This window comes from Euwallacea similis, chromosome 22 (assembly GCF_039881205.1).
Source record: "Euwallacea similis isolate ESF13 chromosome 22, ESF131.1, whole genome shotgun sequence".
In the NCBI taxonomy this organism is placed as follows: domain Eukaryota; kingdom Metazoa; phylum Arthropoda; class Insecta; order Coleoptera; family Curculionidae; genus Euwallacea; species Euwallacea similis.
The window spans coordinates 2,112,492-2,138,456 of record NC_089630.1 but is presented as its reverse complement, the minus strand read 5'-3'; the positions used below and the strand labels follow the sequence as shown (position 1 = coordinate 2,138,456).

General features: G+C 36.6%; 1 protein-coding gene across 1 annotated transcript in view; it reads right to left on the bottom strand.

The window, feature by feature from the left end:
- Ser (Serrate) overlaps positions 1–25,965 on the bottom strand; it is a 143,209-nt gene that overhangs the window by 44,185 nt on the left and 73,059 nt on the right. Inside the window, exon 3 of the mRNA XM_066401326.1 lies at positions 1,067–1,121. Coding sequence (XP_066257423.1) covers positions 1,067–1,121 — 55 coding nt within the window. The remainder of the gene's footprint in view (positions 1–1,066; positions 1,122–25,965) is intronic.

Here is a 25,965-nt window from a genome sequence, read left to right as displayed (position 1 = left end):
TGTTAAAAAACCTGAGAAAAACCCTCTCATGCCTATTTTAGAAACCGCAACAGATCGATTAAGTCTGTTAATATGGACTAATTTGGAGGTTTTATCAGGCTAAGGAAAGTACCTAAAGTAAGATTCTGATCCTAAAGATCACATTTAGATACTGTTTGTCTTAAGGACCTTAACAATTTTACAGACTATGCCTCAGCTTAAAAAAATTAGGATATCTTTAACGATTGCAGAAAAATATTAATCAATATAATGAAAGTTTAAACATACGTGAAGACAGGAATATTAATACATTTAAGGAATAATTTACACTTCAAGAAAAATTAACACATTTGAAGAAAATTTACTGCTAATTGTTTTAGGAATCTTAAGATATTGCTTTAAGTGTGCTAATTGGGGCCTATTTCCAAGTCCCGGCAGACAGGAAAATTACTTTAATTCGATATATTAATTACATTTCTACTTAATTATAATTAATATAACATTAATTATGATTAGTATAATAATTATAATTCGAATACTTTTCCCTCGGATCTTACCAGAATATGCGACCTGTGACATAGTTTATAATATCAGAAACACTCCACAGAATTCAAAGGAAATGTTTGTGAAACATTTTTTGAAGAAAAAGTTTATGGTTAAATGAAATGAGCTGAACTTTAGTTAAAATGAAACCCATTAAGACACTAGGAGACTTTCTATCTTAATTTCTCTTCAAAATCGGTTCAGGGTCTCCCATTTTTGCTTATCGATAACACCAAGTTATTATTAAAACGCAAAAACAGATCGTCTAGTTCAAATATGCATATAAAAAATCCTTTAATTTACATGTGGATCAAACAGCAGTGATCACCAATATATGTCTTGGTGATGGTCGCTGTGGGGCTAAAGAAACTATTTCAATTACTGCTGCAACCAATGGATACGTCAAATTTCTTCTTTCGTCCAGTCCCACTTTCGATAGTATGGTAGATTTCGAAACAGAAATCAATCCATAAATTACTAAAGTAGTACCCAAAACTACCATTTTGTTATCTGCTTGAATCAGAGCCAAAACTGCTTTACTCACCTGGTATTGAGAAATTATTGTGATCCACAGCCTGAAGAATTAGTGTGAAGGATCTCTGAAAAAAAAACAAGAACAAGTATTAGATAATTCCATTATCCTTAGCGTTGCTTAGAGATTAAAAAAGCCGCCGAAAGAAGCGGGGGATTTTCTGGGTCGATCAATCTTTTTCATATTTAATTTAGTCATACTACGCTAGCAGAAAGATAAGGAAGGCAGAGGCGTAGTTCAACGGATTTAAAACTACAATACGCCATAATGGGAGAAATGTGTTTTTACGCCCAAATTCGTGCTAGAAAACGGTCAGATTATTCCAGCAAGATCATCAGTATGCGGCAATTATCCTTTCGTGTTAATTCAAACCATTGAAAATACCATCATTAGTACAATCACTATGGGAGGCAAAGACACCAGGTGAATATGTATTAGCACTAAGTAGGAATCTCCAACGATTTATAACCAAAAGTAGAAGAACACATCGGCTACATTGTTACCTATGGAATTTTAAATGATGTCGGTTTCACTAGTACAAAACAAATCCCATTCAATTTTTCAACAGTTTCCTCTCACTGTGTGCGTTTTAACAATCAGACACTCCACTGGAACTGATATTATTATTATTATTTAAATGATTTTTTATCGGCCCACTGGAACTTCGATGGGCAGATCTATTTCATCGATCAGGCATAATCGACTTCCTGCTCAACGCCATCACAGGAAATGTCTTCGCTAACTCACGCTTTCATTGTCCTCAATCTGAACATATTTCAAAATTTGTTGATTCAAAATGAAATCGCATTTCTTCAAATCAACTTTACTGACGTAATGCCAGGCACAGCTGACGAAACTTGAGGAAACCTGGATAAACACGCAACCGTTCTGTTTCCTCATGATGCAATTCCACTACTATTTTACTGATATTTCAAAGGCTTCCTAAATACGTATTTACTTACGTTAAGCTTTAATCTTTTTAAAAGCCTCCAGTTAATCCTCTTTCGAAATCAGAGTTGATATGCGGATGGTCAGGTTTTTGTCCCCTTTCAGTCCATTCGTTTGATTGGATTAATGGATCAGTTTCTGAGATATAGATCTTAGATTTTTATCTGATATCAATTCTCTTAATCAATGGCCATTAAATAATGACAATCTTTGCTAGCGTATTAGTAACGGGCGATCATTAAAAATACCTCGTAGTACTCAGTGAACCGTAAACGCAGGGCGTTGATTGAGCCTTGTACTGTTTACCACCGAACCTCTTATTGACAACAGGCGAAGATGAATTTACTACTTAAGGTTTTTTTAAATGATCACCCTCTATATTACGCAATGAGCACGAATGCGACTCATGCGTAAATATCGCATTACGACGAAAACGAAGAGGTCTCGTGTGCACAGGTTATCTTCGTAGAAAGTGGTCATTTCGTATTACCTGCATAAAGTACCTTTTCTACTAGGTCATTTTTCAGGATCCGATATTGCGATAATCGAATTGACCGCAGGGCAAGTGTAGAGAATCGAGGATCTCCCGATATCAATTTTGAGCCGGAAACAGTGCAACATCCCGACGTTCAGAAAAAATATAATTTTATAAATATGTTGATGCACATTCCTGGGCTCAATAACCTTTTGAGCATCTTTAATCCATTAAGTAGCAGTTAAACTCTCTCATATCAACTAAAATGAATAACCAACGATTCCAGGATGACTTTCAAGTTCAGGTCTCATTCTAATACGTCGTATTAAAGCTTAAATATATCGATTTTGACAGGGTCCGCCTGCTGCTTTTAGTTTTTTCGGTTGGTTATTCGACATTAACGATGGTATACTTTTGCCTTTTGGTGAAGCTATCAGCATGACATATAAGTTTTCAAGTAATAATTTTATTTAGTTGTCGACGAATGGTAACTCGAGGTCAAGCAGCGTGTTGGGGGATTTTTGAAAAATGATTTTGGACTTACCCAGCGTTTTAGACACTAAACTAAAAGTGGTATTACAATTCGATTTATGCAGACTTGTACATAGGGTGAATCTTAAGAAGGGGCTTTCCTTTGAACACGACATAGATTTCAAAAACTAAGCATTATCTTTATGTAAATTTTTTTCAAAATCTCGAAAACAGCCTAAATATGCGCGTATGAAAAACAATTAATAAAAAATACGGAACTTTTTCTAACTGGTGGATAGGTCGCAACGGACCAATAAGACGGCCCGTGAAATCATCAGACCTAAATCTATGTGCTTTTTATTTGTGGGATTATTTGTAAAGTTTGGTGTTTGAAATTACTTCTAAAAAAAATTTTTCATAAAGATTTTGCCTAGTTTCTTGAGGTCTATGATGTGTTAAAGGAAAACCCCCATTTAAGATACAACCTGTAGAACTCATCGAGACGAAATGATAAAAAGTAACTAGGTAATCCCTACTTGGAAGTTTTCAGCAAAATTTTAAAATTTTTAGAACCTTTTTTGGTTTAATCTACAAAAATCGATCCCATAATAGATCAGGATAGCTCACTTGAAGTCATCCAGTCTTGGATACGTAGTTTGAGAAACCTTAGTTTTGAGATACTTTCCAAATCTTTAAAGCAGATATCTTACCTTATATTTCAGAAATTATAGGAACCGTTACAACCCAATTTATACACGCCAATAGGACTCTTCAAGATGATTAAATCACACCTTAGTTAAGTTCAAAGTTGCGCAAATTCAAAATTGCAATCACAGTCAAGGACTGAAAGATATTCATGTTAATCCAAATTAATTAGTTTAAGCTGGAATTCATAAGCAGAGAGGAGAATTTGAAACTAAACATTCACATAACGATGGTTCAGATGATGATTCATGTCATTTCAAGTTACCAAAACAATATGAAATGCAGACCCCGAAATATTTCATAAGAACGGTGGGGCTTTGAAGGGCCAAGAAAATTCCAGCTCAAATTCCTTTAAATGGCCCAATAGAAGAAAACCAGGGACACTAGAATAACGTTATTTCCGAACTGCTGAATCGTTTATGCGAAAAAAGGGGTTGGTACTTCTCCATGGTTTGATGGTACCGACCCGTGGAAGGAATCCATCCATCCAGGAAGGAATATGAATTTCAGAAATGTGTCACAAGAATGGTCGGGCTTCGAAGAGTCGGAAAGATGCAGCTAAGGACACGACAAAAGAAAATAAGCGGCTCCATAGCAAATTCCTGAACTAATCGGGAATGAACAGCATTTGAAGATCGATCGGAGCCCACGGCTGCAGGAATGAATATGTATTGAGATTAATATCAAATTAAATAATTAACTCCGTTCATAACCAATAAAGATACTCATTTCTATCTGCACATAAAACATTCACACGTTATTCACGATCAATTCATCTGATGCTCAGGGAAAAAACAACAAAAAACAGATAATCTCTCATCATTGTAATTTCCATATTGGAACTCTTAACAACTACATTAACAACGGTTTCGTTTAGTATAACTGGTCATTAATGTATTAAACACGTTTTTAAACACGTTAGATAATATCAATACAGTTTTAATCGAGTGGAAGTGAACATTGTCAGGGAACATGTATTGTGGCCAGTTTTCCCATGGATAATTAAATATAAGTTTTAATGGAACGAGTATCATATTACTGGCCACACTAATGTAGATAATAACTGTTCTGATGCTCTCGGTTGCATAATAAACTTTGTCGTTTCAGTTACGAGTCCATAAAGTAAGTAATTTAATTATTATAATTGCTTTCCGCATACGTCTTTGTTGCCCAACTGAAGTTGCCTCATAACTGCTCTAATCACAATCTATTGATGTTTTAAGCAATTGCTAACAACTCTGAGAATCACAAAGCGTAAAACTATCACGTAACGACTATGTGGGTAAAATTCCTAAGTGGTAATGCACATTTCAGCTTGTTAAGTTTTAAAACCCTGAAATCGATGTAATAAATCAGAGAGATTACTGATTTATATTTCACAACGTTCACTGGCTATTGGGTATTGACCACCACGCGAAACATTAGGCCTTCGCATACCATGTTCCTAACTATACGTATGGGGGAAAGCTGTGAATGTTTACATACAAGAGCGATGCACCTGTGTACATAATATCTTCTCTCTATACCTCACCAAACCATAACCAGTCCGTCAAAAGGAACACGTGGTTTATCAGTATAACGTGTAGATGTGTTTATCTCAGCTTTGGCTTCGCTCTTGATCGGTTTGGTAACTGAAACTTCTGTTTGGAATTTCGTCGTCAAAGGTAGCTGCCGAAATTGTCAAAAATCGATAATCTTATGCGACGATTCCATTGATTATCAATTGATTTTAGGATGAAATGCACCAGCGCAATTTGGGGTGAAAAAAGCACCGGTGCGCGAAGCGTTTGCACGAATAAAATCGTCTGCAGTCTCCGATGCACGAGTATGCACGAGATGTACATTCGCAGGGGAATTTCATAAACCAAATGCCACCCGAGTTTGAGCCCTATAAGCGTGCGCAAACTAGGTTGTAAGACCTTTATTTCCTGAAACGAAAGATTCCGTTCTAACGATTTTGCAGGTGTCTCAAAATTAAAGTCTCTCCAACTGCATCTGGAAGGCTCAACGACCTCAGGTATGTTATCCAAATTCAGTCGATCGATGTTGGTTAATCGGAACTAAAGGAGACGTGTCAAAAATTTGGAAGAAACTTCCGAGGGCGCATCCGCCAACTTGTCACGACCAGTTAGGCACGAGCCATATTGGGAGGAGAAATTCGAACGCTACGTATTCGTAACAACTTTGTGGTATTTTTGAGTCGTAGACATTGAGAGAAATTTGACCGAAGTAGACTTTCTATGTCAGTATCTAGTGCCACAACTACAGTCGTTACTTCATAGTGAAATACGTCGCTTTTAATACAGAACGCGCGATAAACATTTTCAGAACTAAATTTGTTTTGTAAACTCTAAAAGCACGAACACAATAAAAACGGTTTGTATCCTCTTCGATAAATATTCTCAGCTTCCCAATGGGAAGTAACACAGCTGTAACTCTTATCGGTAATTTCATGGGGGTTACGTACCTATCTGCACCCACTAAATCCCCCATAAAATAGAAAACACATAAAAATTTAAGCCAAACACAAACCGAATGGTTTTTGTTTCTTCCGGTTTGGAACTTCTTGAAAAATGGGAGTTTTCGTCGAGTTGAATTTTTCTCCGTTTTTTTCTCTCATCCGCCTACTCCCCAAGTAGTGGCCCTTGTTTTGTTATTTTTCTTCGTGGCCTCTGTACAACTTTTAATTCTAACTTGATGAGTCTGACCGATCGTTCGTCATATTTGTGCCTCAAATTGAATTTTATTGCAAGAGTAACTTTCCGAAGGGATCTTTTCAGATTAATTCTTCTATATGGACATAAACGATTGAATCATCAAAAAATTACGTAAAATCGATGCTATGGTGAAACGAAGGATGTTTATGGAACAACACCAGATTGTACATATTTAGCAGTGAACAAGAGCAATAAATTTCTCTTCAAGGACTTTTTTCCTGAAGCCATTATAAAATTCAGGAGCACCATAGCATCAACAGCCGGCCCAAACAAAAACATCCTTTTTTACACCTTCGTAGGCTTAAGATTAATGATGCTTGTTACTGAGTGTTTATCACGTACTATTTACTGAACAATGAATAGTTAGATTATAGAATGGGATAAACACTACCTATTATTTTTAAGACACGTCACTTGAAATATCGCTTAAAATTTTTGTCGTTGCATGAAACGTCCTCGACTTTGCAGCTCAACAGGAGTAGCTGTAACTGTGAGATAAATAGTTTTGCTCTTCAAATTAGAATTGCATTTCTCCATGAAGCGACTCTTGAATTGGATAATTATGGTACCTTCTGGCACACAACATACTGTTCAAAAACTTTTCTTCCACCCAAAAAGGTGTAAGGCTATAAGCAAAGATGCGTTTGTTGGGACACCTTACAGGTCCAAAAACGGCTTCGAAATCATAAGGGTAAAAATTTCATTTCTCTTTTTTCCTCCACATTGGTGCCACTGCCCTTTCAGAACTTCTAAGAATAGCCAGCCGCATTTCAAGTTGGTACTGGCATTTTCAGAAGGTACTGCAACATTGAGGATTTTTTGGCTTTGGCGAGGTTCCCAATACCAGTATCTCCTAATGTCAAATACCCAAAAGTGGTCTCACTAAAGAAAACAGAATTATTGTTTTTCTAAATAAATTACGCCTTCCTCTTCAAATACTCGAAGGTTGTTGGGTCCTAAGGCCAATATTTGACTAGAACTCACGCCTGCTAGTCAAATATTATTAGGCATTTGAGATTCCTTTAGCGCAACAACCATTAGAATTCCATTAATGGGTTAACGTGTTCCATAATAACTGTAGCTTAACTTGAACTTTTCTATTTCTAACTGTAAAACAATGTAATTTACACTTTTTAGGCTTAAAAACATGTTGCAGGTTATTAGGCAAGTGATGGTTTATTATGCTCTTTATAACTAACAATTCTTGCATATGAAGTCAGTTCAGCATAAGCAAAACATAGCTTAAGTTTGGAATTTTTAGGGTTTAAGCAGAAGTGGGTAATATGAAACAATAAAATGAAGAAATTTTATCTGCAAATTACCAAATGGAATTTGCAACGAAAATTTCCATTTGGTAATTTTTACGTTCGACATTAATTTCTGCTGTGTCTTCTGTGACAACTTTCCTGGTCCTGAGAGATGAATCAACGTCAAAAATATAATTTAAAATTTTATTATTTAAATTTAATTAGAGAAAGGACACTGACGAAGCACGAGCACTTGCGCACCTGCCGCAGAAAGTGCTGTTACAATCACACAAAAAAGAGTGAGTTTTTGATTCAGGTGTTTTTCGAAAAATGGGTCGGCACTTTCTATCGATTACGGAACTTTATGGTAGACCTTCAAAAAATCAGGAGGATACTGCTTTATTTCCAATGTCTTCAGAGGATACAATAGGAAAACAATATAATTGAACAACTCTACTCCCGAACTAATCAATAATTTCTTTGTTCGACCACGTTTTTCTCACGTTTTAAAACCAATTCTAATTTTTCCCTTAAAATTATCTTCAATTATCGGCTTTGTTCTGCAACTATCTATGCACAATTTCATTCCCTGTCTCTAATATTCAACTGCAACCATGGGAAAGGCAGTAAAGTAGATTTGAGTGGAAATTTGTATTTGGTGGTTTTATTACACAGTTTTAGAGCTAAAAAAAGTTAAAATTTCCGAACAAAAACTTTTTTTCCAGAAAATAAATCTTTAATCCAGGCAAAACGTTGATCCCACGTGTTTTTCGTCGAACGCTCAGGACGATAAAAACGAGATTTTTAATTGGTTCAGTACTAATTGAGACATCTGTAGATTAAAAATTCAAATTAAATTATTTACACTTTGCTGAGCTGCCCGAATGAATTGCCTTAAAACTGTGGTTATATTATTATTTCCTTATTAGCTAATGAACTTTATCAAACAATTGGATTCAGCCATTCAACCTTCTGAGAACTAATTTATGAATATTAAAATAAGACAGAGACGGTACTGCTTTAAACATGGTATAATTAGACCGTCCATTAAGATACACATGTCAGACAAGGAAACATTGGGTCGCAGACTGGTAAAGAACAATGTTTCGTCGAAGTACCAACCGACAGGTTAAGAAGAGGAAGATCGACCATCGAACTGAAGAATCGACATTTTTATTGGTGGTCGCCAATGTCGTCGTCCATCAATGTCGATTCAGGGTGGCAGCACCTTTTGTGAGAGGAAGACTGTTGATTGTTGATAACCCTCGCTTTTAGACCAGAATCGTTCGATAAGGATCACTATCGCTCGGATCACTGAATACATGTTTTGACTTGAAATTTGAATTCATATTTCCCAGCATTTTCGTTGCAAAATGTGAGTGGTACCATTCAAAGCCCGAACAAAGACCAGACGCAAAGTGGATAAGTAGTTTGGACAATATGAAATCAATTGACTGTCCTGGCTTAATAGCGTTTGTAAGATAGTACTATTGTAGTGGTAGTAGATTTTTTTATTGGCGAACAATAGGGAATGTCTACAGGTTGCTTTTGTAACAGGATAATAGCGGTGTCGCCTAGTGGACGCATCTTTGTTAGGAAGATTTGTTACAATATGAATCAGTAGTAGGTACTATGGCCCGCCATTGTGTGTCTCATTTATATGTTTACGAGGCAGGCCGACTTTACTTTACTTGTAGATGCACGAAATGAAAAATGGGAGAAAAGATAGGCAAATGCTAGATTTTGCTAAATTTGAAGGCATGTATTTTGACGAGTGATTAATTTGTCTTTAATAATATTTAAACCGTCAAAAACTCACGAACTAAACTAGCTGGGGGGAATAATCCCTCTCACGTAGATATTACAATGGAAATCCCGCGAAAACCCGTCAGGATCCTTTAGTTAAGATTCCTCGAATGTGAGGCTTAAAATGATTCTTCAATCCCTCAATCATCAATTAAGTAACTCAAGAGAGAAACTCAGGAAACTGTCAGATTGAAACTTTGCGGGTAGCAACTTTTATTTGCAGTATTTCGCAAATACACACAACTTTCTATGTATATGTATAGACCTCTCCATGACGATCTATGAACTTGGAAGATAATGTGGTTTTTGCTAAAAATTTTCTTAGACATGCCTCGACTCGTAAAACAGCCTTAATTGGTTCTTTTCTCCATTCTCCCTGCTATTGAATGTCTATTTATTTTCATGCCTTCCATTACGTCTTTCTTTCTGGAACAGCTTCCAAATCTTTGATAACTTCGGTAAGCTTCTTCATGATTGGATTACCAAACTATCTACCAATTACATTCTTTGACATTTTCATCTTCTCCAAGGACAAAAATCGGAAACTATCATATATGGGATTGTGTTAGAAATGGTATGTGAATTAGTCATTTACCTAAAAATCGCAGAAAGATATTCGCATTTTGCACTTCAAATGAATATAAAGTAATATTAAATTTAGACTCTCGATAATTTGGTTTCACGAAGTTCTACATGGGCAACTAAAATGACCTCAGACCCCATCAACCGGAACTATTTCACATAAACTAGAATGTGAAACTACGTGAAATTGGTTATGACGATGATTTTCGATGTGCTTGATCCTAAACCATCCAAAAGATATGATAGTATGACTCGAATGGTCAAAGACTAATTTTTAAATAATGTCTTCACGAACTCTTTGCAGGGGCCGTTGCTTCGCAAAGGGGCAGATAGCGAGAAAATCTTCAGGTTCAGAAGCAATTCATCGACAAATACCCGCTCTTTTATGTAGGCATGTGTTGTTGCAATCCAAGCCAATGTTATATGAGTGAAACAAATAACACATCAACAAAATCGTTTCATATCTACCAGATACCATAAATAGGCCGAATTACAGGTAGCCAGCAATAAAAGCCGGCTTAACTATAATGTTAATACACTTTAAACTCAATAACATTTTTATGGTACCATAAACCAGACATGAACAAACTTAAGAGCAGGTTTAATAAATTCGCTCTTGAGAGTTTTATTTAAAAGCGACTAAAGAAAATTTATTGGGAGATAAGGTAAATGATTAGAAAGGAAGAATGTAGGCCAGTCACCATTCCCAGGAACAGGTAGGATATTTATTTTAATTCTCGATATGTTTGTTTTTATGGGGCTGTAAGGAAATCCATCTCTTCGCCTCTTGACTACTGCTCATTAGTTTTTACTGCTAAGCGAAGTACACTCTCCGCACAGATAATTTTGGTCGAAGAAACTCCAGAAGGTCCGAATCCATTATGCTTCAAGAACCGGAGCATCAGTACTTTACCATTAACTTTTCCAACCGCAAATGTTAACAACCTAAAGCTGAGATGCCACAAAAGTAGAAAAAACTTAAACGATATTAATCTAATTCGATTTTCTTGAAGATTGTAATTTAAACGCAATTTCGTACATTGAATCGTGTTCATGAAACAGTTTTTTCGACGTTGCGGCATTAAAGTGGCTGGTAGCCCATGGCGAGCCACTACCGCTTAGTGGTCAGTTAATTTAGCGTGTCATTAAGTCAATTCAACTGTTAAATTTACCTGCTTTGATACTCTTTGTAGTTGAAGATCGACCGTGATACCGCCATCACATTAAATACGTATCAAGCAATTATCTCGGCGCTTTTATAATGGAAGACATCACGATGACATAAATGAAGGATTAGGAATGTTGCGAGATCGTTTCTCCCCAGATCTCAAGAAACATGGTGCCTCTGCATGAAAGTCATAAATCTAGAAGTTATGAAAAGACGTCGAAATGGACTGGAGAGGGCAAATCTGTGTCAAGGAAAGTTAGGAATTAAATAAATTAGAGCAAAATGTGCTTTTGCTTGAACCATTGATGTAGCAGTGGATTACGGCTTCAGGGAAGAGTCCAAGTCGATGTAAATATCTCTAAATACATCTTCGACAGGGGAGGTGCAAACCACAAAGTAAGTCCGGTTTGGGCCAACAGTACAAGAAAGGTTCGGATTAATATTACGTATTACTGTTGGTACCGACCTGCGAAAGTTCAATAATATTATAGTGAGAGTCCTTTATTCGAGTGCCGAGAAGAATCCCTCATAAGCTCATACGTGTGCTAGTGCGGTAAGTACCTGAGTAAAGTAATTCCTACGCAAACCACAAACTCATTAATACTTTGTTTTGGTAACTCTTACCATTCAGAAACATTTGTTAGTAGAATTTACCAAATTGCCACAATTTCAGTAAATTAAACAATAAAAATGTGAGTTTATTAAACTTGTTGAAAAAGGAATAATATAAAACGCTCTCCTCTAGCCATGCTTCCATTGAAAGGCAATAACCCCGCACTACTAATTAGTCGGACAAATTAAGCTAAATGAAGCCTAAATTACCGATCCAAAATACCTTTAATTAAGCTTAATTTCTACATTATTTCCACACAACTCCGCATCGAACTGTTAAATTGCACCAATTCCAAAGCCATCAATCTTCCCAGCTCATAGCGAAGTCACAGAAAAGCCATAAACACCTCTTTCCAAGTAGTAATCTAGTACGTGAAGACATCACAAAAAACGGAAAGATCTTCTCAGATCTCAGAGCTAACTAAGTCCGTAAAATTAAAGAAATTCTTTCACGATTTAACACTCATCGATGATGCGTTCATCAACAACGTGCTGATATGTGTAGCATTAGGTATTAATCCATCGGAGACACCATTTGATGGCTTTAATAACTATAATGCGAACCGAGGGTCGATTCGCAATTAAAACTGCTATTAATTAGCCAATTGGCTTTGCTAGGTTTTGGGCGGCCACGCCTTAAAGCAGAGACGCCGCGAAATTCCAGTGATTTCATGTCCTGAATTTGTGAGGGCAGGGCCGGACCGGAATCCCGTTAGCGCTGGCCCAAAAATAATGATTTATAGCTATATTAGACCATGGTTTTGCCTCGGTTAATTATCGTGTCAAATTACAAAACAATTAATATTGTAAAGACCCAACTGGTTCTACCGTTTTTCAGTCATGGCTTCATTTTTCTGAGGCATTGCCTGAGGCCTACGTGAGTTTGCTTTATACCGAGGCCCACTTGACCCTAGAGAATCCACACCTCCACTCGCTGTAAGGATTCCATGTTATCTGCAAAGCACGCAGATTAAATTCGCAAAACTAAGGACGTGATGAGTCCGAATTTCAAGTAAGAACCATCCAACCTCGTCCAAATAGTGCATATACATCCAAATAGAAGAAAAAAAATGGGAAAAATACTGAGCCTGAGACAAACCAATGATTTTAGAGTATGCTTGTAGAGTGTAGTGTAGTGTAAAGTTCTCCATAAAATGATGACTTTTGCTTAAAGTACGGTAAAAGCAGAGACGGGCTGGACGTATTTTAAAGTGCACAAAATACGAGGACCAAAAAAGCATATACAGAAGAATAGTTTTCGAAAATTGCTGGGTCTAAAACATTATACCGTGCAAATAACGACTAATGACTTATTGTATATTATCGCTATACGAATTCTTTATAATTTTAAAAACATGCAACTCATTTGGTTAAAGCAGGGACGCGGAGAACGTGATTTTCAAATGAGAGCTGGAAAACATTAAAAATTACACGGAAGAAAGAAATATGGAAAACTAGTATATCTTAAAAATCTGTGATACGCCAATGATTGAGAACATTGGTGGAGAACTTTAAAAGCATATCGAGAGTTGCAAAGGTTCTATATCTTTGTAAAATTTTCCTTTAAAATGTAGGAAAAACCCTGGTGTTCCGAACATAATTTCGTGGCAATAACCATGGAAACCGAGAGAAGAATAAACACGAAAAAATTTTGAAAATTCTTAGGTCCTAACACTTTATGTTATTCAGTGACACTCTGCACATTGAGCGCTATAAGCAGTAGGCTGCCAGTCCGTTTCTGTGGCCTATTTACCCTTAGTTCCGCCACTGAGTGTATTAATCGAACATCATGCAAGTTTGTATACAATGATGGGAAGAGTAGATTTTTTCCTATTCCAAACAATAATGTTTCCACTTATTTGTTTTTCAATCCATTACATATTTAGATTTTTATTGAATCCGAATCCCACAAACGCGGTACGCATCAATCGATCAATGGCATCATAAATCATGAACCCTGCGTGAACTCGGCGCAGAAAAATCAGAAAGAACGTTGTTTGATGGTATAACCGATCTATCTGTCCGGATTCATTTTTCTGATTGATGATCAATTGACAAGGAATGAGAGTCGATTATTTTCAGTTAGGTAGCTTCCTATAAGGTATCTGGTATCATTAGCAGGGATTTATTGAGCAATGATACCTACTATCCAGCTGATTATGACGGTTTAGTATCATTTTTTATCTTGTATTTTGTTCGAAAGTCGTAAACGATATTTGAGTTTGAAGGCTCATCGAAAGAAAAATGTTGGGCTTTCTCGTGTTGGTCCAAATCCATGGGTATAGATTTATTAAATAAAGGGGAAATTTAAATACAGAACAGATCTCGATTTGGGTGCAAAAGCACTGAGATTTGTTTACTGGATGAAATTTAAACAGCAAATGGCACCATGCCTGAGGGAACCATTAAAGACCAGTAAGAATTATTCAACCTATATGGTAACGATCATTTAAATTTACTTTTTAAAAGTGCATAACACCAAATTCGGCATCCAACTTTAACAGAACTATATAATTTCCATATTCCTTGGGCTCCAACTAATCAGGTATAGCTCCTTAAAGTTTTAACTCGTCAAAAAACGAAGAACAACGCTGTGAGCCCTAAGGCCTGCTCTACTTAACCCATCTTTAAATATGATAAACACGTATTGAAATATGCACCATTTCGGACAGGCACACCTATACTGACCCTTGGTCAGCGTTTACACCTGTGGTATTGCATTTACTCTCCCGGGCCGACGACCGCGAATTATCATACGCAACCTGTCCTACCAGTCTCGATTTCGCAACCAGGCACGGTTGAGGTGCCCCTCAGTCCTTTCTTCGATTTCTTCGTCTTTGGCGGGCTTTCTTGAAGCTCCCGGACACCTGGAGGGAATCTCGTGGTCGCCGAAGGGAAGGTTGGAGAGCTGTGAATGAAAGACCCAAACGGAGGCGTGCAGGTGTTGTTGGATGCAATGAGAATTGGTATTCAAGGCTGGTCTTGAATATGATACGGTGAAGATGAATGACGGTGTTGTTGATTTTGGACGGGTTATGAAGAGGCTTGCAGCCCAATGTGCTTTTTATGGAAGAGCAAATTTATCAGCCGCGGTACGAATTGAATAATCTGACTTAGTGATACAGAAACCGTTCGCAATGGTCGAAAGACGGAAGCAATTCCAGTCGACAGCAATTTCCAAAATTTAATTTTCACCGGTCGTGAAAGCCTTCACAACGTTGTGAACGAGAGAGGAAACATGAAATCTCATTCGGGTCGTAAATATGTATGTTCTATAGGCTCGAGGTGGATTGTTAATCTTTTCTTTTTTGGGGGGAATAACTGCTTGCAAATTAGTAGGAGTTTCCATCGATAAAACTCCACCAAATTTATACCATATTTTGTTCCAATGATACACCAATTTATAATTAGCGCTGATTTGTCATTTAGGGGTGCGGGCAAGACAACGCACCTTCCAACGGGGCCTCTCCATCATCAAAGCAGAACAGGTTCTAATCTTCCCCTAGAACTCATAAAGCTCAGGAGCTGCACCCAATTGAGTACCACCACGTGGTTTTGCGAAAACTCGTCCTACAGGAGGGAAGCTTCCTGTCAAGAAGGCTTTGGAAATAAAACAATGACGCTTCGGTGGCCAGTATTAATGACGTCCCCGAGTTCCTCCCGTTTCGCTCGCGGTAAATGTCAAATTTTAAGTGAAAATATAGAGAAAAATTGGAAAAGTCGTCCGCAAATAAAGGCACAGAGGTACTCTGCCGAGATCAGGAAAAAAGTGGCTCTTTTAAAACTCGGATGGTTTGACAGTGCCGGGAATATCGCGTCTTTAATGTTCGGGCCTTCGAACGGTGCGGAACAATGGCGGGGCAGCTGGAGGGAACTCAAACTGAGTGTAAGTTAAAAATTACGTTTTTTAGATAGGATTATCAGAATCTTGATTGACTTCTCAAACGTGTGATTGCCAAAACCATATTCTTTGAAACGGGGCGCTAATTAACTTAGAGTGGCAATTTACAAATCAATTAATATTCCCCACTAATTACTAATTATGTTGCCAAATATGGCGGTTTAGTATCACGTAAAATTCTCAAGGAATCTGGAGGTTGCCACAACACTGTTTATAACTTTTGCCATATGCGGCGGTAGCTAGCCTCTTTTAAGTATAGTCATTAGACTTTCATTTTCAATAAAGCGAAAAGGAGGCATTGTGTTTTAACAACACTTCCAAATACAGATCGTAACAAACAAAACATTGGCGTGCTATTTATAATTACTTCAATCTTCCACAAAGGTAAACGAACGAAAATTTTCAGCGCCAAACCCCCAATTTACGCGAATGTAATTGGCTGTTTCGGGTATACTTTTTTCGGGTATAAAATTTGTATGCGGTTCGCGTAGTAATATGGTAATTTGAAAAATTAATCGTACAATTCATTCATACACAACAGGAGTTTCGAAACGTTCTCACGCATCATGGTTGTGACGAAGAAGAGCTGGATTTTACCACACCTTGTGGGCTTCCTTTGTTTGAAAAGAAATTCTTGTTTTGATCTATGAATTAAAATCTCTTGTAGCTATTTGTACAGTGACATGGAAATAAAAACATTTCCGTGATGCATTACGTGATTGTCTTTAACTGTTTAAATGTCTTCTCTTCCTCACATATGCGATTAAAGCTGCTTAATCCGTAGATTAAAAGGGGAATAAATTGATTGAAGCTCAAATTCATTTTGGTCGTTTTCGCAATCATATCGAAGGTTCCCAAGCTACATCAGCGTGTATAATATTCTGTTTACGGTACTGAAGTCCGAGAAGTTAAACGCTCTTTCAAAATAGCGGAAATATACATCAAAGGAATCCATTATCTAAGAATCTAAAGAAGATATCACAACTATACCTGAAGAGGTTTAGAGAAATAATCAAGACGATTGACTTCAGGATTCCAATTACTCTGAGTTTCGGAGATATTGGTGTACAAAATTCGTAAAATCACAGAAAGTAATCATTTCTTTAGAAATTGCCAGGATAATATTTTAGGTGATGTTTTTCAGTCTAGTTGATTGATTTTGATTTTTGATTGAATCTCATGGAATACTCAATTTAGGTTTCGGAGCATTGGAAATGTAGTTAGAGGCTGGTTTATTCTACAGCCACTCTAAAAATCGTAAAAAAGATCAAAGCGACTCTATGTCTCTTGAACCTCAACTGTGAAACTTAAAAATATATTTAAACGCGCTTCGTTACTCAAAGAGCTCATACACATGGACGAACTAGCCTGAACTAACTCGTTGGGTATTGTCATTGGAGCGTTTACCATTTTTTGTTAATTTTCAATTTCCTTATTTCGAAACCATTCGTTGCTTTTCGTATCTTTAGTGAAGGTTGGTTTTTACATGCTCCATGATCTCATCAAAAGCTGGGAACTGAGCCTGTTATTGTTTCGGACAAATCAATAAATCACTTTCGCAAAAACCCAGCAACCATTTAATTGTGGACTTTCGTCTTTTAATGTCTCATTCAAGTTGAATTTGTCAGTTTTTCGCCAATTTTTCACTGCCTCTTCAGGGCTTCGGCCTGGTGGCCCACCTTCCTTATTTAGCAACATACAGTGCAATATCTACGTGACGAGATTTTACATTCTTGACAAATTACCGGCTGCTTTGGAACTTTTTACCGGAATTTTGTTAACACTTCGCAAATAGTGCAAAAAGTTCGCTGGTGATTGACGATGTCGATGGAACACTTGGTGGAATACAGTAAAAGTCAATCGATTTGAAAGCGTTCAATTGTTAACCTCATTTCTTTGCTTGGAGTTTATTTAGCAAATAATCACCACTTTCTTCCTTGAGATGGGAAAAACCCATGTGAACGACAAGATATCGTGGGGCTTCCAGTTAACATATGCCAGATCTATAACAAATCCTCCTTAAGTACGGGCACGTTCAAGACTAAATAACATTCATCATGGATATTTATTTTCTCTCATAACACTAAAATGCCATTTACTAGCTATCTTTTACTTTATACAATGGCACAAGAAGTAGATATATAAGAAGTTACCTCGATTCAATGGCATGTACGAGTACATCGACGACAAAACATTGTTGTGATGTATGTGGAGTAACGGTGTAATAAAATAATACATGTCGTGAGGCATGTAAATAAATAATGAATATTGGCATGTTGCTACGACTACCTAGGAGTACAATTCGAAGAGTAAATAGCAGTATGCAGTGGAGAAATTAACGACCATGTTATTAGGAAACGTTCAGTATATATATTAATTTTTAATGTGTATCGTAAAATGCACAGTTTGAACCAAAAAGATGGAAGAAAAAAGGTTTAGCTGTAAAATTACAAATGCATGAATAACAATTTATTTACATTCAACTTTCTATTGAATACTTAAAATTCACTTAACTGTTGTTTTCATAACATAAACCTCACTTGTATATCACATAACGATAAATAGTAGGTACTAAGTCTTCATAACTTTAAATGCTTTCCCTAGTACTCATTTCCATAGAAGGAATGAAGCAACTCAGAGAAAAAACCTAAAACAGCAATTTCTTCCTGTTTCTTTTTCACATCCTCAGCGTGGAATTGCCCTCGTTCAAATTCTAATAGACTCAGCTACTGTAGGTTCTTTTTAATTTAAAACTTGCATTTTTCAGAAGGAGTTGTATGGATGCGACTAGTTGTTGGTCTGTAGTAACACAGAATAAACTAATAGAGAATAGCTTAAACTCAATTAATCCGTCATAAAAAGGAAGAGAAAAAGGTTAATAATAGGCGTACAATAATCAGTAGGAGTAGAAAGCACAAATAACAAATAGAATATTCTCAAAAGATGGAATTTTACAAACAATTGATACTTTACAAATTGGGTTTAGGATGGGAAAGATGGAGCCAAAAGCATAAATAATACTTGACCGAAGTGATGAATTTTCCTATATTCCTTATCTGTTGAAACATAGGAGTGTGAAAGAAAGACAAGACTGACAAGAAAATACTTACGAAAGGAAGACATATCCTGATCTTAAAGATCTTGCTTATTTCAAATAAGGTTCGACTTGATTTCGATAAACCCTTTAAAGTAATATGTAAATTTTTTTTTTATTTGTACATCTTTATTATAACTTGTTTCTTCAGTCATCAGGAAATGCTCGATTTAAGAAAAGAAATTTACTCGACAACTTCTCAGAAAGGAGATTATAAGAACGTCTCAGCGATTTCTGATTAGCTCGATCATTCGAGCCGCAATTGCAAAACTTCCAAAGTTAACAGCGATATATCTTTTAATGCTCATTTTTTAAGTAAAATTACTACTTTATATTAAATAGAGCAATCCGCATATTTTGCCAGTCAGAACACCGGAAACAAACATAATTAACGAAGAATAAGAAAAATTAAAAGAAAAACTCAAATAATAACGTAGCTAGTAGATACCGAGAAAGAACTAGATAAGGACATATCTTTTAAGTTGTGCTGTTCAGGTTTATAAGTCCAGAGTCGAGATAGTTACGAAATCAAACTGAATTGTAGAAAAGAAAGCGTGAAAACTATTTCCAGATTTTTTCTACTCCATTATCAGTAAATCACGAAAAACATAACAATGATGAAGTTTCAAGCCGTGCGTAATAATATTACGTAACAGTGTTCAGGTGGGACACGCAGATAGTGTAGCATAACGATGATAACCATGCGACGAGTGTGTTACATGTGTTGCGTCAAGATTTCGGAATAAAATAAAAAACTAAGCATATTTAAGATTAGTAGCATTATTAAGATTACAACAAATTATTGATCAAATCGGTCTTCTAGTTCTTATACTTATATTAGTCGAGTTTTATTTAATTTGGTAAGTTAAATAACACCAACAGTGGTAGAAAAATAAGTATAATTAATTTAAGAATTCAGATTGTAAATAATGAATGGATACATTATTACATATATTTTCAAATGAGGAAGTGATTTTTTATCAAAAATAGGAGATATGTCCTCATTTCAATATAATACAGAACACAAGGAGTTTTCATAATAAAAAAATGTCACACCTGAAGAAAGCCCTCTGCTGTCGAAGTTATTGAGTTTCGAAACCATGGGAAACTTATGACACAACTGAATAAGGTCTTGATGAACAATTCCATGTTTAACCCTGAAATGTTGCAACTACCAGCTTCAAAACACCTACATTTCAATATCCAACCCTGAGAACCCGTTTCCCATACTGAGCAAGTTTGTAACATTCATTTGTAAATATCACGTAACATTATGAATTTTAATAAATCATACTTAACTGGCACATAAGTAATAAATCTTCACAGCGAACTGTCAAATCAAAGAAAACAGCCAATTGACCAAAGCAAACAATCCACTGCAGAACGTGCAGTAAAATAATTATTGATATTAATCGTTTAAATTATGCCTGCCATTACCCTGGAGAAAAAGCTAATTATACCTTCCTTGAATGTCATGATTGACATGTTTAAGCAATACTGAAAATTACTTATCATGAACATGAGAGCTGCAAATGGTCCACCCTATACTTGGCTCACGTTATTGCAATCAGAATGTAAGGAAACCGCTTTGAAGGAAAGGAAGGAATTATTCGAATGCCGTCTCTAGACATAAAGTCATGGTATCTCACAAAAGAAGTACCTTCCTTATACATCGACTAAGATGTAATTAAAGATAAGCTCTTATGCTGGCAAGCGAGCTGTTATAAACTTGTGTCTAAACCGATTTGTACCATATTATACCGCAATGGGACACCAATCTACACTGCGTGACATAGAAAAGAGAACACCCCGTAAAAATGATTTGATTTAAATAATTTTTGGTATGCATGTTGTTTACGCCAAAACAAATACTTCATTAAAAAGTTGAACAAATTTAATTGTTAAAAACTAAAAAAAATTTAATAATTTGTCGGTCCTCCGCGGTGTCTTATACATTCCTGTACATGTCTAGGCATGGATCTAATGAGGTGATTGATGTCCTCTTGGGAGATCTCATTCCAGGCTAACTGGACAGCATGACACAGCATCGCTAGGGTTTGCGGGGGATGGGGTAAATTATGCAACCTTCTACCTATAATATCCCATACATGTTCGATCGGCGAGAGGTCTGGAGATCGAGGTGGCCAAGGTAGCAAATTGACTGCATTTTGTTGGAAGAAGTCCATAGTCACTCTAGCCACATGTGGTCGTGCATTGTCTTGTTGGAAAACTGGATCAACAAGAGTTTCCAGATAAGGCACAAGATGAGGTTCCATTACTTCTTGGATGTATCGCTGGGCTGTCATACTGCCTCTGACGAAAACTAAAGGTGACCTGCTACCATATGCAATGGCACCCCAAACCATTACCCCAACAGTCTGATGGACATGCCTCTGTATTGCAAACTGAGGATCCCATCTTTCACCCCGTCTCCTTCGTATTCTTGCCCGACCATCATGCATACCGAAACAGAATCTGGATTCGTCACTAAACACGATATTATCCCATTCCAGAGTCCAATGTATCCGCTCTTGGCACCACTGTAGTCGATTTTGACGATGATTTAATGTGAGGGGTAACACGAGATAGGGACGGTAGGAAATCAATCCAAAACTTCTTATGCGGCGATAAATGGTTCGTATCCCAATGGGCCTTCCATACTCAGCGAACCACTGATCCGCCAGCGTCCTCGACGAGACGAACCTATCTCTTAGGGCCATAATTCGGAGTCGGCGATCTTGGCGTTCTGTAGTTCTTCGAGGTCGTCCAGTACCTGTTCTTCTGCCTGTTTGCCCTTCTTCGAACCATCCCTGACAGCATCTCACTATAGTGTTTACACTACGGTTCAATCTAGTGGCGATTTCCCTAAATGACAGACCAGCCTCTCGTAGACCCACTATTCGACCCCTCTCAAACTCGCTCAATTGATGAAAATTTCGCTCTATTCTGGTTCTAGGCATATCTCTACGCAGTTTCTAAGCACACTACACTCCAATAAATGTTATTTTCCAGTTGTATTGTTGATATTTTATTGCAATTTTTATATTTAAAAAAAACCTAAAATTCCGAATAACTCGTAAATACGTAGATAAATATGAGTGAAATTTTGATCGTTTCTGCTATACATATAAACAAACATGCATACCAAAAATTATTTAAATTAAACCATTTTTACGGGGTGTTCTCTTTTCTATGTCACGCAGTATATAATTAAGCACTGATTTGTTATTTAGGGTTGTTGGCAAGATAACGCATCTTCTAACAGGACTTCTCGATAATCTCGACACGTAGTTGATCATCCTTAACGCTGCCTAATCATAATTAATACTTTGTTTAGGTTACTAAAAATATGTCTGATTGCTTATTATTTCTTTTGCTTCGGGAACAACATACCATCAATTAGTAAGGCCCGTTGGAAGAGTGGAATTGCACTCTATACTCAATTTAAACGAACTGAAAATAATATTTTATTATGTCAAGGAATCGGATGAACATCCTTGATTGAAGATGGTGGCAAATCTGTCGCCATCTTCAGAACCTAGGAGGAAAGAGAATAAAAACGAAAATAAAGGGTGTACTACACTTGAGCAGCTATGCTTGAATAAGAGGTCAATTTGGCACAAAGACATCAAACACTAACAAATACCATATGGAGTAATCGCACAGAAAATGAAATTAAAAAATAAATACCGGTTTAATTTGGGAAGAACCACTTACCCTGAACCTTTTGGAATGATAACATGAATAATGTAAAAAAGCTGTCAAAGCGGTTATTGAAAAGACAAATGTTCCTTTACAGAATCATTCCATTCGAGTAGAAATTTCATTGAGATAATTTTCATCTCTTTCTTTCGCAATTCAAGATCAAAACTCTTTGCTTTAATTGGGAGCTCGAGGTCTGAAGAAATGGAAAAAATTCTCAAGAATTACGAAATTTCATCGGTTCAAATGAAGACTTTCGACTTTAAAAGTATTGTGTCTCAATATTCAGTTACTACTCTCATAGTTACTAATCTCATACCAGAGTAGTTTATTCAATTTTTCTGTAACGATTTATGAGAAAACCATCTTGGCTCATCAGAGGAAGCACAGAACTGATCGAATTCTTCTTAAATTTCAGAGTTAAGAGTGCATGTAAAAACTTCTGCTTCAAAGGTAAGAACACAAGGCTATCTGTAATCGTTTAAATTTATCACATTTTCGCTGAAAAGCAAACTCACGGCAATATTTTTTATAAAGTGAAAGAATATTAAACTTCAGAGTTTCAAATTGCGAATTTCGAGAACCGCAAGAGCATTGAGAAACTCAGTCATCGCAGCAAAGGGGAAATACTATTCTCAGTTAGATTTAACTGAAAAAACGTGCAATTCCACCACTCCTACAACCCTTACAGATGTGTGAGGCGTCATTCCCAAAAAATTCAAGAAACCAGGCTATTGAAGGACATGCATGTGTGCCATAGAGCCGATAGCTGTGGTGTTGATTGTCTGTTTTCATGGCAAGTTTATGAAGAAACACACGTGTTCTGCATCTATTACAGCAATGTGCAATACAATTTCATGTTTCGCTGTAAATTTACGACGGTAAGGTTATGTTCGGCGATCTCATCGGGAAGTAATTGAATTGACGAAAGAGGCATAAACAGGGAATTCAGCTTATGCAGATGGGCTTTAATATAATAAAATATGGTGGAAAATATGCGGCAGTGCATATATTACGGAAATTTCACGCAGCGGTATGTCGGTCGTTCTTAGTTCAATGAGAACGATGCAGAAAAAATGATGAAGGATCGTCACGAACAAACCGGGAATCCGCTAGTTGAAGGCTTCCATCAATAATAAACATGGTGTCAAATGGTAGGCGGTAATGATATTTCAAATATCGAATTCGACACGCACCATTCGATAAACCAGAGGCGGAGAGTTTCGCTCGTTACTCGAACTAAAGACATTCTTCATCTTTGGCCCTTCTTCAGTCTTTTGGGCTCATCTAGGAAATAGCGAATCGCGGTTTACGTACGGAAATTAATAGCATATTAGTTGCGGTTGCTGGTTAAAAGGAAGAAGCTATTCTTCTATCGCATGCGGTGATTTCAATCAAACTTGAAGAGGAAATATCAACTGAATTCAACTCAAAATATATTCGATTCTTGATTTAATTTTCATAAAATGGTCGCTTTGAAAAGTACCTTTTGACGAGATGTGAATGTCTAAACAAATTTCTAAGTTTCAAGAATCAAAGTTGTGATAATCATTCAGTTACTCAATTTAACTTGACAACTTAGCCACCCCGGGTGTTTCTGAAAGGTGGTTCCTCTACATTTTTCCCTTATTGAAGTTTCAGAATGAAAACTTGGTTATTTTTATGATACAATGTGTTTTTATGTATTTAAAAACAGCATTAAATTCCTTTTGCAACTATGTATCACAAATTCATATTTGGACGCATGGACTATCACACCCAGTACAAAATTTCTCGTTAAGGTAACATTTGCAGGAAGGCGGAAGTTAAATATTTTTTGGTGTTCCATTCTTTTTGACGAGCACTTTACTGAAAGTGCATTCAACTGGTGACTAAAAATATCTCCATACCCGAGGCAGAGGTTCGGCAATAATTATTTAGCAAGAACATCTATGTAAATAAGAATTCTGAAATGAATACAAATTGTTAATTACTCTACAACATATCATCTTCCCGGAACCAACTCATGCAGATGCAAATAATATTCCTGATGACATATTACCATAAGTTTTACATAAGAACATTTTGATGAGAACAAACACCTTGTAAAATATACATAAACACTTCAACTCCAGTGATTAGAATAGTTTTAATACTGGCCAGCAGGTAGTCCAAAGAGATTAACGCGGTCAATAGCCCTTGGCAACTCCCAGTTTTACACTTCGCATAGACAATGCCGTTATTCGAAAATAAACATGCCGGGTGGTAAAAAAGTGTACAAGGCTCAGCCCTTAATAAGATCTGATCCCTTGACAGTTTACCACAATAAGGGCTATTATGTAGGTTAGGAGGGTTGGAAAATATCTCATGGTGCTATAATTTAGGGGGTGCTGGATGAATGGCACTTCTGCACAATGGTTGTAATTGTTAGAGCACTTGTAGGCACATTCTGGCCCTAACCACATATATCACTTCCAATGTATGCGCACATGTTGCTATTTTAAAAAATATCTATTTAAAGCTGTGAATGGAGAGCGCAAGAACTCACTGATCCCCGTGTGCGAAACATGAATCAGAGACATTAATTGAAACTGGAAAATTAACAATAAATGATTAATAATAATTAAGTAAATAGACGGGTAATGAATGTAAACTACATTGCTCATCGGGTCGAGCTTAATTGGATAAGCGCAATTATTTCGTTTAACCATCGATGCATATCCAATAGAAAAATTAAATTACGGTAGGCCCTTGTCTTACGCTTCTCTTGGGGGCAATTTTTAATCCTGGCAAAACTGGTTATATAGTGAAATGTATGGAAATAATTTTAAATTGCTTTAGTTGTTTGGGTAATCGATACAAGTACACGAAAGAAGCAAATTGGACGCTACAAGGAAATTCCGGTTGTTATTGTGCAAAGAAATGTTGATGATTTAATTTCAGTTAAATTCCTTTTTTGAATTAAACAAGATTGCGTAGTTTATACTCTTTGATTAATATCGCTTCCCGCGTACCATTTGATGGGCTAGTCAGATTTTTGGTCATGGTCCTAACGCTCGTAGTTATTTCGTAGTTATTCTGTGTGCTTCCTGTGGGTACTAATTACTGTTGATTTAATGCTTCATATTCGCATCAAGGTGTGACTAACAGCAAAGAATTTCTTCTACGAAATCCTCAAACCACTACTCACAATTCCAATTCTCCTTAAATCGGTTGAACAACAATTGCCCCGCATAACAGTCCGTTAAATCACGTTCGACTCAAAAGCCATGGAAAGTGGACGTAATTTTCATGAGCCATCAATAACCACAAAGAAGACCTTCAGGTCAGCATTGACAATGTACGCCATTCCGTATGTGACCAACTTGATCACCGGGTATACGTATACGTTGACCGATCTGGTCAAAGGTCGGAGCTTTCTAGAATGTACTTATTTATAAAGTGGGAACCTGAGTTATCTGCCATAATATCTTTCTACAATAATTGTTGAGTTGAGATAGGACT